This window comes from Synchiropus splendidus, chromosome 1 (assembly GCF_027744825.2).
Source record: "Synchiropus splendidus isolate RoL2022-P1 chromosome 1, RoL_Sspl_1.0, whole genome shotgun sequence".
Classification (NCBI taxonomy): Eukaryota; Metazoa; Chordata; class Actinopteri; order Syngnathiformes; family Callionymidae; genus Synchiropus; species Synchiropus splendidus.
In genome coordinates this window covers 17,626,930-17,641,720 of record NC_071334.1, presented here as the reverse complement: position 1 = coordinate 17,641,720, position 14,791 = coordinate 17,626,930, and the positions used below count along the sequence as shown (strand labels likewise).

At 38.1% G+C, this 14,791-nt stretch overlaps 2 protein-coding genes across 5 annotated transcripts in view; both read left to right on the top strand.

Annotated features, from left to right (window-relative positions):
- The first annotated feature begins 1,101 nt into the window (after positions 1-1,101).
- ociad2 (OCIA domain containing 2) lies at positions 1,102-3,756 on the top strand. 4 transcript variants are annotated; one of them, XM_053853713.1, is made up of 8 exons: positions 1,122-1,202; positions 1,616-1,664; positions 1,747-1,923; positions 2,000-2,084; positions 2,733-2,786; positions 2,865-2,912; positions 2,974-3,136; positions 3,522-3,756. In XM_053853713.1, the coding sequence occupies exons 3-8, from the start codon at positions 1,840-1,842 to the stop codon at positions 3,589-3,591; spliced, it is 504 nt and encodes a 167-aa protein (XP_053709688.1). In that variant the 5' UTR covers positions 1,122-1,202; positions 1,616-1,664; positions 1,747-1,839; the 3' UTR covers positions 3,592-3,756. The 4 variants fall into 4 exon arrangements, with proteins under 4 accessions (XP_053709689.1, XP_053709688.1, XP_053709690.1 ...); XM_053853715.1 differs by having other exon boundaries at positions 1,136-1,202; positions 1,616-1,660; XM_053853716.1 differs by having other exon boundaries at positions 1,152-1,202; positions 1,752-1,923.
- Positions 3,757-4,302: 546 nt separating this feature from the next.
- fryl (furry homolog, like) overlaps positions 4,303-14,791 on the top strand; it is a 53,712-nt gene continuing 43,223 nt past the window's right edge. Inside the window, exons 1-2 of the mRNA XM_053853702.1 lie at positions 4,303-4,443; positions 12,244-12,302. The gene's annotated coding sequence lies outside the window, so the exon portion shown is untranslated. The remainder of the gene's footprint in view (positions 4,444-12,243; positions 12,303-14,791) is intronic.

The following is a 14,791-nucleotide window of genomic DNA, read 5'->3' as shown; positions in this document are numbered from 1 at the left end:
AGTTTGGCATGATCTTTGACTTCCTTTACTGTCTCAGTTGAAAAAACAAAACTGAAATAAAGCATAACAAGACCTGCCTCATGGTGTCTCAAAAACACAATTCTGACATCCGAATGTGTCAATTTGTTGGGTACATAAAGTCTGGGAGCCATTCCCCTGGAGAAATAAATGATATATTCATTCAACCTTAAACTATGATACTTTCATTTGTGTCCACTGGTATTATTATTTTAGTTGTATTTGTCTTTTTCATACAGTATATTAATACTGTAGATGGCATTATCCTTCCTTTGCTGCGTAAACATATAAATAAATAAAATGTGTAAATATAGACCCACTTCACTGTCTGCCGTGTTTCTTACATTATATATGCCATGATTGGTGTATACCTCGAGCCCATCCCATTTTAACATATAAAAAACTGGAATGAAGCGTCTTTCCATTGGATATTGCTCAGTGATGCAATGAGGAAAAACTTCAGTTGAGTCATGCTTACTCAGGTTTTTCAAAGGTTGCCATCGATAAGGGTGTTTATTATTTATTTTATTAATGGTCATATTTATTCTGCTGATGCCATATACAAATATGACCTTTGACCTGAACCTCAGAGGCAAAATAACGCTGTCATAGCTGTGGGCCTTGGGTGGACGAGTTAACGCTGAGGGAAGTCATCGCTGTGCAAAACTCTGCCATGAAGTGTCTGGCCATGAATGTTGAGACCTGGTGTGCATTACTTGCTTTCCCTTATGATCATTACATAACTGTCAACTTTTAATTTTGATAAGGACACAGTCCAGACTTGGTTCTGTAATTTATATTAATAATGAATATTTTGACACAAGGCAGTCAGGTTTTGGAATCAAAAATAAGGGAGGAGGTGCTGTGACCCGTCCCACCACCCCGACCGAACTCCAGTATCCCTTACATTTCAGGACAGGTGTCCAAGAAATCTGACATAACCACAAAGCGACTGTGTATTAGTATTAGTTAGGTAATTTAGAATAAAGGCAGCCTAATCTAATCATAATCTTTTGTGACATTGAAATGATGTCACCATTCCCACTTAATAATACAGATAATACAGCCTACATGAAAACATAAAAGGGTAGATAAAGTTTATTTTACATATTTTCATGTACAAGTCAACGAACATTATGTCACGGCATTGGTGACTGACAACGCCCCTCTCCTCATGGGAGATGGTAAAATTGCATTTTCAAATCTTACAGCACACATAACTGAGCCCATCCTGATTATTTTCTGTCACATGAAAGTCTTTCTTGGACGGAATCCTTTCTCCGTTATCACGTCCAACCATCTTGCTCCATAGGTGGTCCGGGTCTGTTTCCACCGTCAGCTCTGTTTTTGATGTCCTTTGTACAGTATATGCATATTTTGTTGACATTCATTGCTGTTATTTGACTAGTCAATCTAGACTGTTTATTAGCATCCTGTATGAGGATACGTTTACTTCCAACTGAGTTTAACATCTTCACAAGGGAGTATTCATTTCAAGTGGGACCTCTACATAAAAACAACATCTGTGTAATGCAGACCAAAGATAGGTAGTGGAGATCCCTACATGCTGGATTCAATGAATTTATACATCTTTCAGTGATTTAAGAAGGTTTGTAACAGCTGCAATACATCAATCATCAATGTAGGTGGGTATGTAGTATGTCACTAGTTTGACTGTGATGAATGAGACTCTTTTGTTTGTTTCAATTGGGCGGGGCGTTAACAAAGTCCAGGGAGGAGCAATTATTAGTAGTTTGAGAGGCACAGGGTTCGGCGAAGGGAAAGTCGTTGCACTTCTGAAGAATCTTGCCATCGGACATCATGAGCTCTGGGACAACTGAGCAAAATGAGGTAAAGGAGGAAGCAGCTGCAGCTGCTGCAGCAGGAAAGAAAAGAGAGTGGAAGGTGAGTGCATGTTTTTACAGATTTGTGCATTTGGTTGCCGCATATGCGTATATTTGCAAACCTACTTTGTTTACAGTGTCCTCTGAGTGATCGTCACATCCACCGGGACGAAATGAGAAAGGTTTGGAAAGAGTGTCAAGAGGAAAGTTTCTGGTATCGAGGTACAACCACACTTCTCCAAACTTGAGAAAAGGAGAAAACCAATCAGACTGTGTTAAGGTGCATTCCACAACTCTGTAGGCATGGTAGGGCCTAGCTCAATCACCTCTCAACACTGGTGGCTAAAGCCCGTGTTTACATTCTTCCTGATTTCACTGCACTTGCACATGCTCACACACACGCACACACACACTCAAAGACACAGCGTTTATTTATAAGATGCCGTTGCATGGGGAATTCCACATGCCTTTTTCACAGTCGGTAATTTAATGTCTCCACATTTGTGACCTTAAGTCCACATTCTGTTCTGGGTGTGAGACAGGGAGTGGCGGCACATAAAGGTGAGATAAGGATCCAACCTGAGTGTAACAGGTAAAATGGTCACATGTTTTGGTCATATGCAGGGCATGGATTACAAATGCTGTGGGTCACCAAAGATTGATTACGAACATTTACACCCTCTACTCAGAAAGCAATTGGAGAACTTTTTCACTTCTTATGCCACATCAGTTGTTTCTAAAGAAGCCTTATCGACTTTAACATTCAAGATTGAAGTCCAATCGCTCTAAAGTGGATTGTATATTATTGTCTGGTATTTTAAGGTTGGGAAAATGTCAACAGTCACTGATAAAACCCAAATATATTTTCAGCTCTTCCGCTGTCCTTGGGTAGCATGGCCATTACAGGACTTCTCATCAACCAGGGTAAATTAATCGTTATTAATTTTCATTAAAACAGTAAGTCACTCACTCCTTTCCTAGCTAAAATGTATTTCTGTTCAGGTACTCTGACATCATCAAAGCGTTTTGGCCCTTTTCCAAAGCTTGCAGGTGACCTCCACTTTTTTAAATTGATCATAGCTTGTAGGTGTGACAGATGTTTTCTCTGCAGTTGCTGGTGTTGTTGGTTACTTGGTGGGGAAGGCGTCTTACATGAGAACATGCCGTAGCAAGTTTGAGACACTTGGTTTTGAAGGTCGACCGCCTGTGGGACCCTGGTCTGAAGGGGGTCCTTTTAATTGGAAAGGCTCTGGTCCTTATGGTCCTGGACACAGGTAAATGGTTTGACGGTGATTTAGAACAACATGCTGATACAGTCATCCATCTATCCATTTTGGATGTTCCACCAAACTTACAAGCACATCACACCGATCAGCTCTGATCTGAAACTACAGCTGCTTTCCAGCTTTTCATGGAAGAGAAAGGCTCACATACATGTTCACACGGACAAGTAGTCGGAAAGGAAAAGCTGTTTGGTCTTCCACAAACATGTATTTTGATCAAATATCATTCATTTCATATTCAATTAAGGACGTTTTCATTCTTGCGTCATTCATGCATCATTCTTTGACAGACACGTAAAAACCATGACGGTGATCACACGTTTCTGGAATTTGTTTATGGATTAACAAGGAAGATTCTATTCTGTTGTCCCAACAGACGCTGTCACCACGTGTGTGAAGAATGCAAAAAAGCACCAGCAACACCTGCAGAAGATGTTAAAAGCTAGAGGTGAATGAATGGTTTCTAAACATTGGATTAAAGAAATTTGAAAATGATGCGAATTCTCCCTTAACAAGCTGAGAATGTTGCATGTCTTTTTTTTTTTTTTAACAATCAACCATTTGTTTTCCTTGTCATTGCCTGAAACTAATTATCATGAGCAAGTTTTTTTTGAAATATTGAAAACATTAAATAAATATTGCATTCACTTTCACTGTGAACCGTTTTGAAGGTTTTGATGATTTTTTTAAAATGATTCTTCTGTTATTTAGTCAATAGTGTTTCAAGAGACATTTACATTAAATAAGCAATGTACATAATTAATTGTTTCATGTCCAAGACTTTATTCTTTTTAAATGTGGTTTAATACTGTATCACTACGTGTACTTGGAAAACTCAATATAAGCGACAAAAGTCAAAGCTTGGTGTATAAATTCCAATTATTAATATTGAAGCAATCCTTATTCATAAAACCTCCGATGTAGAACGGAACGTTAAGCTGAAACTTTTTGACCAATATTATATAGGAAGCGGGTTCAACATGTACGCTTGTGAAGAAAACAAACGTACCCTAACGCATGTCAGTCTTTGGCCAATTAACAACTGGTTCTTGAATGACTGATGTATTTGAAAACAAATAGACGATAGCATTTGAAGGGGGCGGCCATGATTTCAGCCAATGAACGTTGAAGAGGCGGGCTCAAAGACTGCCTTCTGACAGTGGATCTTTCCCATCACCGAAACGGACCAAGAAAAAAAAAATCACACCACTACGCAAATCCTTCCAATGGAGGAGGGCCAGGACCTCTGCAAGCTAGCTACCTAGCCCAACAAGAGGAAGAAGAGACCAAACTCACAGGTAACATCCACATTAGCAACACGGACTGGTTGGGGATACGGTGTTTGCTGCATAAGGTAGTTAAGGTTGTCTTTAAGCTAAGTTCCGTGACCGTGGTTAACTTTGCCGCTGAGCTTGACGTGAGCCTTCCAAGTGCGGGACCAAAATTGGCATGCTAAAGAGGGACTTTGGCTCCCGTGCCAATGTGTGTTAATCGCCTTGCTTCCTCGCAAATCAAATCGTAAGGAACGTTCCGTTTGGTATGTGTTTGTACTCCTGCTTCTCAGCTAATTCAGCTCCTTTCTTGGCATATTGCTTGTTAACTTGTCAACTGGATGGTCGACCATGGAGCGTCCCTTCTGCTTGGCCCGTCCCTCATTATTAGCTGAGTGTTATACAGTAGTTCAGTCATAACGTGTTAGTATCAACGCACCACACCTTAGTCGACTTCCACTTCTCCTTTTTTGCTTTCATCTCCTTGAATAAGCCAACTGTTCTGTTTGTAGACATGAAGTTGTTTAATGCTGGTAAACAGACGCATCACAGCGTCCATGGATATGATGGGTCAGCGTTGTAAATAAGTGTTTTTAACGTAATCTAATGGAACGGTTAACATACATAACAAGTTCCCAAGTGCTGTTCCATATATTTGAGGGGGAAATCATGCTGAAACAAGCATGGACTCACTTTTGATGTAACAGTGGGAGAACTGTCCACTAAATTCCATCAAGACTTCATCTTCATAGTTGACAGTGTAAATTTTACAAAGACACATTTGTGCCAAGAAACCCAGTCCGTCGTGTACGGAAAGAAAGGATTCTGGTCAACACGGTCTGCCGTAGAAATAACGGCTACAACACCTCAGACATACTTCAATATGCATTGGAAATCAGTGTTAAAGGCCAGGAAAGAGTTTTGAATCACATTCGAATTCTGGTTGTTGTCAGATTATGCAATCTTGCGTTAACCTGACCTTCTCCCAGAGTCACATTCTTTAGTTGAAAGCTATATTATGCATGATCATGCTTTAATGTTGGTAATTGTAGACTGGTAATTTGTTCACATCTGTTGGATGCTAATAACAATAGGATAAAATAAAGGGAATATTTTTTGTTGTTTTGCTTGAGTTGTCAGTTTGTGTGCGTCCTTCAAAATAAAACGTTAGAAGTATTTGAAGTGTAGTAAAGTTTCTGAATGAAATAAAATATTCATCAGCTTCTTTTTTCTTTGTATTGCAAGAATGATAGATTGATCACCAGCAAGAGTCCAGATTAACTTAGCATCCATGCTAACTGTTGCTAATGTGGTGTTTTTTTTGTTTCCTTAAACCAACAAATCACGCCCTCTGAGCTTCTTGTGAGTACTAACAATCAAAATGACCTGAGCCTAGGACGTTGAAACCAAATCTACACAGCTGCAGATCAGCGTTGTCCGAGTGACAACACAGCTAATGTCCGGTTTGTTTTATATTCACCACAGTGGAGTTTGTTTACTTCCCGCCACGTAGCTGATGCTAGCCAAGTCCAATTGTCGAGCTACGTGGCTACAAGCAGGCTTAGTGGAGCTATTAGCCGCATTATCAAGGCGGTGAAGTCCGACTAAAAGAAATTTGAATTTCTCTCCAACATTTGCACTAAGATGTTTACATGCATTTTAAAAGCCTGAGTTTAGCTGGACCAACACGATAATTCGGTTTTCAGGACCGTTATATAGCCGTCATGTGGGCTACTAAGAAATTGAATTACCCTCCCAGTGACAGTTTACATCTGTAATTCTACTTGTATCTTGTCCGTTTAGCCACAAAATCTCTGTTGAAATGAGTTTGGAGTACTTGACAGTTACCGTCAAATACAACAATGAATAAACGAAAGCAGGTTCCCAAAAATCTTGTAATGTGATCATTCAATATTCCCACTTATTTCAGGAGTCTGAAGATGATACAGTCTCACTGCTTTACCAACTGAACCATATTACTTGATTGTTTTATTTCTCCACTTCAGATTTTTGTGTGAAAAAAATGTAATGTAATGACTTGAATGTGTGTACATTAAAGCCAATTTTGTCTCGCTAGACAAGTGTGGAGGTGTAATGCAAAAGCATTTAGATTTACCTTTATTAATTCCGCTTTGGGGAAATTTGACACAGGAACTCTTTGTAAAAATGATCTATATATTGACGTGTGCATACAGGTAAACAGTAGTCCATTGAAAGATTGTAAAAATCTGGTTGTTGAAAAATTTCAAACAACTTAATACTCACGTTAGTTGAGGTATTATGTTCACTTCAATTGTGTTGTCCCTAGTCAACTTACTTTACATTGGCAACCAAATATTGGGTTTGGCCACTGGAAGTAAATTTGCCTATACAAAACTTTGCAAATGCCTAATCTGCCCTCATGTGCTCCAGATTGCGATGTGCTGGTAGTTCAGATGTGTTGTGTATTCAGATTTATGCATGCAAACACATGGCATCCCTTCTGGGATTGCCATCTATCCATGTCATCATTCAAGTGATTTCATGTTTTCTTTAATCTGGTAAAACATTAATGGCTTAGAAAAACCAAGCTGCATAATATGCCTGTGCCGTGGCCTCTCTCTAGACTGCCCCCTGCATGGATTAAGTGTTCACTCAGCTGTTTATCCTCTGATTCTTCTTTTTTTATCACAGAGAAGGATGTTTTTCTTACTGACCTCATAAACTTATAGTTGGCCTGTGGAGATTTTTTTTTAATCTGTGGGTTAGTTGGAACCTGGTTGTTTTGTGTCTGTCTTTTCAATGACAAGACTCTGAGTCAGGTTGAAATTCTATGTTGTGTGTGTATTCATGTAAATTATTCTGTTGGACTCTTGGGCTTTTTCATTGACGCCATATTTACATTGAATGTGAACGACAAATTATCATAAAAAGCAGATTATTCACAATAAATGTGAGTCGAGTATTTTTACATCTTTTACTGTGTCGTTTTTTTAAAATCTACAAAAACGAGTGTATACATATTTCTATGCTAATTTGTTTTGTGGTTCACAATAAAATGTAATTAAGGTCTTTCATGAAAAAGTCCTGGATTATAGGTCTTAAATTTGTGTTAAATTGGACCCTAGATTTATGTATAGATGTCCATTTTAGCATTTATTTTAAGCCTGCCTATATTTGAGCCTTGAGTTTTCATGACATTGATAATGATAAATTAAAATTAGTTTTCATTCACTCTGCACAACCACAAGATTGCACTGAGTCCATTCATTTCAGGAAATCTTCATTTGGTTTGATATTAAAAAAAAAAATCTGTTTTATTTTGGCTGTAATCTGTATGGTGGACCTTGTTTCATCGGTTTGTGACATTACTATTACATTAAACCCCTACTAGAAAGGTGAAGGCAAGAAGCCTGCAGCTCTTAAAATTTCGGCGTTGTTGCTCCAAGATGTCTATATAACACAAATCTCACTGTTGTACCATTGAGCAACTTCAATCGTCCTACAATCGAATCTTAACTGAGATGTTTCAAACTATATATAAATGACTGCTGAAAGCAAGTCTTGTCTTGCGGCTTGTCTTGTGGATTGGTGTATGAAGGATGATAAATTAGAAATCATCTCTCATGCGCTTTGCAACCATTCCACATCAATGTAATGCAATACACGTAAGACCATATGAGAATATTCCGGTTCATGAAATGAGAAATGTTTTATTTATCCATCTTTCTTCACAGACAGGAGAAGCTGGTGACGTTCATGAAGAGAGTAGTGATTATACCAGGGCTAGGCCTGTCATTTAGTGGTGGTGGGAGCCAGATATAGCCCTCCCCCTTCCAGTCTACTATGCTGGTTTCGCCCTGTTGGTCACTGACAACTTCATAAAAGAACTATGTTTGTGTTACTTTGTTTTCTGTAGTGCTCTGAGACATGACCTGAAACTAAGTCTACATTTAATGAACAATTCCTTCCGTAGTAAGTTGATAGTTGCCATGAATGACATTTCTTTACTTTGTCAATTGTGTCAGTGTCCTCTGTTGGAGCCTCTTTTAATATGATGTATGTATTTTCATTAATCATCACTTTTTCGGATTCATCTTTTCAATATGCTTTGTAGTTATGCTTTGTAAAAAATACCGTACCGTGCCAATATATCATACTACTGTATGATATATTGGCACCAATATTTATTTTTTTATTTGTTTGGCTCCTGCAAACATGATGTTGTGATGCAGGTACCAGATTTTAAGGTTGAGATACGTCCTTTATTAAAGAACAGATTAAACACATGAGCAGCACTAGCAAATTTCATCACACAAATCCCTGTCATACCTCTCCTCCGACCATGATGCGTTTGCGGGTTGTAGGACGTGTTTGCGTGGAGTTGATTCACACCTGCCGAGGATCGCAATATGTAACTAATGTAAAGCCTTGACAACACCACCAATTTCATTTGTCACTTTGAACTTGTCACCTGCTTTATCGCTGGTCAAGCTAAAGGCAACAAAGACTGTCACTGGTGCGCTGCTAGTTCTAATGAGCGGTGAGAGGACGAAGCTACAACATGGAAACTTAAGGAATTCATACAGTTTAGTTTGTCCTCTAAATTGTATTTTTATTTACTGCTGCTCTTCCTTTATTTTTTAAGCCAAAATACTGCTACTACATACTGCTGCTTTATTCACCATTGTTGTTTTCCTATAAAAATATGTATTTTTCATGAAGGACCTCTCTAAAGAACAGCCCATTGCCCATACGCCACTGATGCCGCAGCTCTGCCTACAGCACATTTATAGCAGCATCAACACAGATGCAGCAAGCACGCAGGAAGCATACACATGTTTGTACTGATGCAGAACTGGGACTTAAGCTGCTAGTAATTTTAACTTAAAAGTCAGACTGTGCAGTCAGTACAGTTGGAGGTGCTCTGTGTCACTGACACAGATTTCAGCATTTAGAGCTCCAGTGTACATTGGTACATTGAGGTACCTGCAACTTGAGTCTACATACAGGCTTGCTTTTGTTCACGTTCACCAATTCCACCGATTCCATTGGAAGTCGGCATTGTCTCTGAAAATTCTCTGTAAATGACACCCAAGCTGACTGATGAAGTATTGAATTACTTTTTAAACTAATTAACTAAAAATATATGTCTTGAATATCATTTCAACCAAACTGTTATATTGAATTGTTTTAAATAAATTATCCAGATAATCATCTGCTTATCTAAATATATCCCTTAACAATCAGGCATGCTTTTACAAATACTGGGAAAACTATGATGTTTAAAGAAGTATGTTAACTTTTTGTACACTTGTCATTTATTTAAAAACTTTATTCCTTGCTTCTGTTATTTCAACACAATACATCCGCTCTTCTCTGTCATGTTGAACTATGTACCTGATTGATTAGATTGTATAAATAAATATAGTATATGATCTGGTGAGGGTTAGTTATTCAGTGATGCATCTTTTACTTTGCCTTGTGCATTTGAAAAGTCATGGTTCAGAATTCAAGTCAGCTTGGTTAACCATTGAACAGCCTGTTTGTGGTTCACAGACCTTTAGACCTTTCCTTGTATTTAAATTGTGATTATTATCCAAACTGTCAAACCATAAAATGCTGCTTTGGCAAAATGGATGTGCAATGTTTATACCTTAAGATATGTCTGTTAAATTCTGTATATACCTATGGTTCATATTTTGAGTGGAAGATGAAGGGAACATTTTTCTCTTTCTGAGGTTGTACTTTTTGGTTTTTGAAGTTAGAACTGAAACAGGAAGTCAGATGTGTTATTCACAGGCTGTTGGCGTGAGAAAGAATTGCTTGCATCTATCAGCGTTCTTGCTGTCTGTGGTCTGTAGTGTAGGTGTGTTGCTGCGACATGGCGCTTGGGCAGTTGAGGTTAATTTTCCCGGTGTGACAAAGTTTTCACGAGATTCACTGTCTAGCTACTTTTTAAGTGCCTTCATGCCTTCACTTTTTATTCCAACTGAAGAAGGCACAGAATAGCTTTTGAAGTCCCTGCTTAAGCTTTAATGCTTAATGGTTAAGTGGGATTAGGTGGGATCATTTTTCAGCCCATTTTGTCTTCTTAGTGACCTTTTCTAACTAGTGTCAATGAAGCTCACTGTAGCTTTATAGATAACATAGTTTATGAGGAAGAGTAAATCTTCCAAAGAACAAGGATTAGTTGCTGTCTTGAGGTAACTAATCAGACTATTAATCACAAGCTTGTTACGTTTTCAATACAGTCTTCGTTTTCTTGTCCAAAGGGTGGTCCTATGCCCATTTGTGGCCCATAATCAGATTTTCTAAGGCCAGCAGCTTCTGACATGCATATATTTATCTGTGCCCTGCCTACCCTGTCAACCTGACAACACCATAGTCGGTAAATCATTGAAATTGAACAGGTTTGTTTTTAAACATTTCTGTCACTCTCTAAACACATTCTGTATTTCAAATAAAAAAATCATAAATATGAGCTACATAAATGAACTTGAGGTATTTATATTCCCGTGTTTTCTCCCACAGCTTCGAGAGTTCATTTACCTATTTTTTTTCATGTCCTCAAAGAACATCAGGTCGATCAATTGCCCGTACAATTTTTCACCACATTAAATTTGGCCCTTGGGTGGTTCTGCCGAATTTGTCGCAACTTTTCGTGGTTACCGGCCTCTTGTGGGTAGAAACAACATGCATATGTTTTGATAAGAAGCTATCCCTTTTTTAAATGAAACACAACGTCATGCTTCTCATGAACGTGTTTATTTTCTGCTTCATTTATATATTTCTTTTTTTTTTTTTTACCTAATTTTATCTGAAATGATTTTTTTTTTGGTTAACTGAACTGAAAGCTTACGTAACTGGCTCTTGGCAGGGAGTAATCTTGAGATTATTTCTCTGCTCTGCAGGAGAGAGATTTTAATCCCGTCCTCTTACAGAACAAATCGGCCAAAGCCAATAGTAGATTGACCTGTCACTTCTCTATGCCCAACCACACTCTGCCATTACAGATCCTTGACTGAAGCTCTCTGTCACGCTGGGCTTTCGACAGGACAACATTCCTAATTGAACACAACTGTGCACTTCAAGACGCAAGATTTTTTATTCAACACTGTCCTGCAGTGTTGAATAAAAACACTAAATTATCCTGTTTTCTCCAGTTACTGATGTAGTTTACTTCTGTGGGCAGAAGAGTCTTTTTCATAGCATTGATTACAAATGTTGTTAGCCTAAGAACGAAGACGCAAAGAAGCAACTGAGACACACAAAGTCTAAATCAGGACATGCTTTCACCTTTCTGTACCTCTAATCGTGAACACAGATCAATAGGAATATCAATATTCAAATTCGCACCAAAATATTTACACGGGCTTTTTCAGCCTGCCCATGAATCTCGGGTGCTCCGAAAGTGCCAATCCTTTGTGTGTTCAGTGAGTATGCTACTTGACAGCAACATGTTTGTTAAGATAACCTTTTCCAAGTTGTCTTATTTGACTGTCATCCTCATAAACTAGCAACTCAACAGGTTTACTTACATGGTGAAATATTTGAGGAAACATGACAGAAAAAGCTTTAAGAAGGAAATGAGTTGCGAACTCAACATGCCCGTCCAGTTACATCATGACTACATTTCAAGTTTTTGTCTTGTTTTTCCCTTTGTCTGATTACTTTTCCTCACCAAACTGACTTTGTTGCTAAAAGAAAACAAATGGCTGCAGCAATCCAAAGACACTGAAGCACTGAAAAATATAGCTTGGTGAAGGCGCACTCCATGACACTCTAAGTTTGAAGACATTTGTAGTTCTTTAATTAACATTGTTGTTTATTGTGCTTTCTTTTCAGATCTGGATGTTTTGGCCTTTTTTCCCCTGGACTTCCATTCCTACCTCTATGGCCTTAAGGTATGTCATAATTGGTATTCCTCTGCTATGTGATTTGGTTTGAACTCAAGCGGAAATGTTGGGTTTTGGATTGTGTTTTTCTTTGATTTTGTGGGCCTGACTTTGGTGCTTCTGTTCATTTAAGACTATGGGTGTGCCAAAATATTGATGGTACAATGTATCGAAAGTGCACTGCAGTCCCCTGTCTTTGTCTGAGGTGAATACACAAGCAAAGTCGTGTTAACCACCACGTCTTAGCCACTTGCTAATCAAGTCAGGGCTCACACACGTCAGACCTCAAACTCTGTTGTGAGAATATTTTATGATATTACAACCTGAAACCAAATTGAAATATGCTTCTGGAGTTTTACAACTCCTGTTTAATCTTCTGGTCGTAATATGACAGCGGTCAAGTGTCGATCACATACGAGTGATAAACTGTAGTAAAGCTGTTCTCACTCTATTGAGTTCATTTGAACCAGAAGGACTCAAACTCACCCGGCTCACCGCCCACCCCTCGTCACAGAGGTAAATTGTGCTGCTTGTAAAAAGATTTGGACATCAGACAGGACATACTCTATTCTCACCATGAAATGTGGTCTGTAAAGGACAGTCACTGTGACGTTTATATTTTGTGTTTCATGGTTGACATCCATGTGAAACAGACTAACAATGTTTTGTATGTCCTCTTAGATCAGTGTTGTCAAACTGATCCACAAAAGGGCCGCAGTGGATGTGGGTTTTTGTTCCAACCCTGCAAACACGGATTGGTTAACAAATGTCAGATGTCAGCAGAAATAAACAGCACCAGACTGACAACCCCCTGCTCAGTGTCAGCGTCAGACACCTGATTAGTGAGATGGTGTCGTCTCGATTGGTTGCAACAAAAGCCTGCATTACTTTTAATAGAGAGAATGATATTGTGATGCGTCATGGATGAAATTTCTTCCAATACATCAATAATCAATTGCTGTATTGTGTTATTAATGTTATGACGCAAATTGTGACGTTGTCACAACATATGACCACATTTTAAGAAAATCACATTGCTTCTTGGTATCCGGCAATATTTTTTTCAATGTAAGTATCATTGCTGAAGTTTATTGACAGTAAATAGTATATTTTATGGTCATAAGGACTGCAGTGAAATGGGTCGTGGTTAACACACTTTCTTTTGGGAATGAAGAGAGTGAGTGGCCAAGCCTGTTTAGCTTGGCTTGGATGTGTGTTCAAACCGGCTGTCCAAGTGGCAGAAATGCTTTGGTTCACTGAGAAAAACCCTCCATTTATGAGCAAAAACTACCCCTGCCAGTTGTTACCTCTTAACTGGTGAAAATATTACATAGTACGCTTTGTTTTTTTGTAGGATGTTACTTTTATGAGCTTTTGTCAACAGTATGCAGTTTTTGAATGTCAGTTTATGACAGTTTTGAAAAATTTGTGTTTGTACTGTAGTGAAACCTGTTCAAATAATACATATGGAAAAACAAAAAGACTCAAAGTAACTGGATGTGTAATGCAAGTATTCAGTATCGGCGAGTACTCAAATACTACAGGTACACAACTATTTTTGGAAAATCGGTGCATCTCTAACTTCTAGATTAATATTTAAACAGCCTCAAAACTGTTTGCAGTTGTTTTGTTACATTAATCTGTAAATTGTTGCAATTCTTTGTTTGTTGATTTGCTGTTTTATATACTGCCGCACTCCTTGCTTCCTTTATTTGAAAAACGATTTCTGAGTTTGTTTAAATGTATTTTGTTTTTCTGTAAAAGTAGATCCAAACAAGTGTATGCTGGATGCTGGAAAATTGGATTGACATTTTGACCGAAAAGTGCTTCACTGCTAATAAAAACATGAAACCATGTTTATTTGTTGATGCTTTTATTCATCATATCTTGATCTTTTTTGGTTTTTAACTTTTTGCAATGCATTTTCAAATATATGTTTGTGTAGATCTGGAACCTTTTTTTTTTTTTATAAAGGAGGTCTACATGTTTTACTTGTGATATTCAATATTATTCTCCTTATTGATTCAATGTTTTCCCTTCCATTTACCCACATTGTGCTCAGCATGATTTCAGAAGAAAAAGTAGTCATCTTGGCCAGAAGTTCTGATGTCAGGCCTGGTCAGGTCTCATTCCTTAGTGTTGACAACAGAGTTCACTGTGGGTTGCCTCACAACTGTCAGTTCAAGCCTGTGGATTTCTTTGTGTTGAACAATGTCTTGCCTGTTTGCTGCTGTACTGTATTTTATACATTTGAACCTTCGAAGATGTGAAAAAAATAGCATGGCGAATGTATTAAATAGATTGAATTCTTTGAAAACAAATGTAGTGTTTTCGTTGATTCAAGTAGACTTCTTTTTTTTGCAACTGAAAACTTCAAACATTGACATTCATGCTTCATAATGGACAGTTTTTTCTGGCAAAAAATATCTTGCATTCTAAATCACCTGTGCATATATTTCTTGTTTTTTGTGTCATACTATATTAATACACAAACGCAG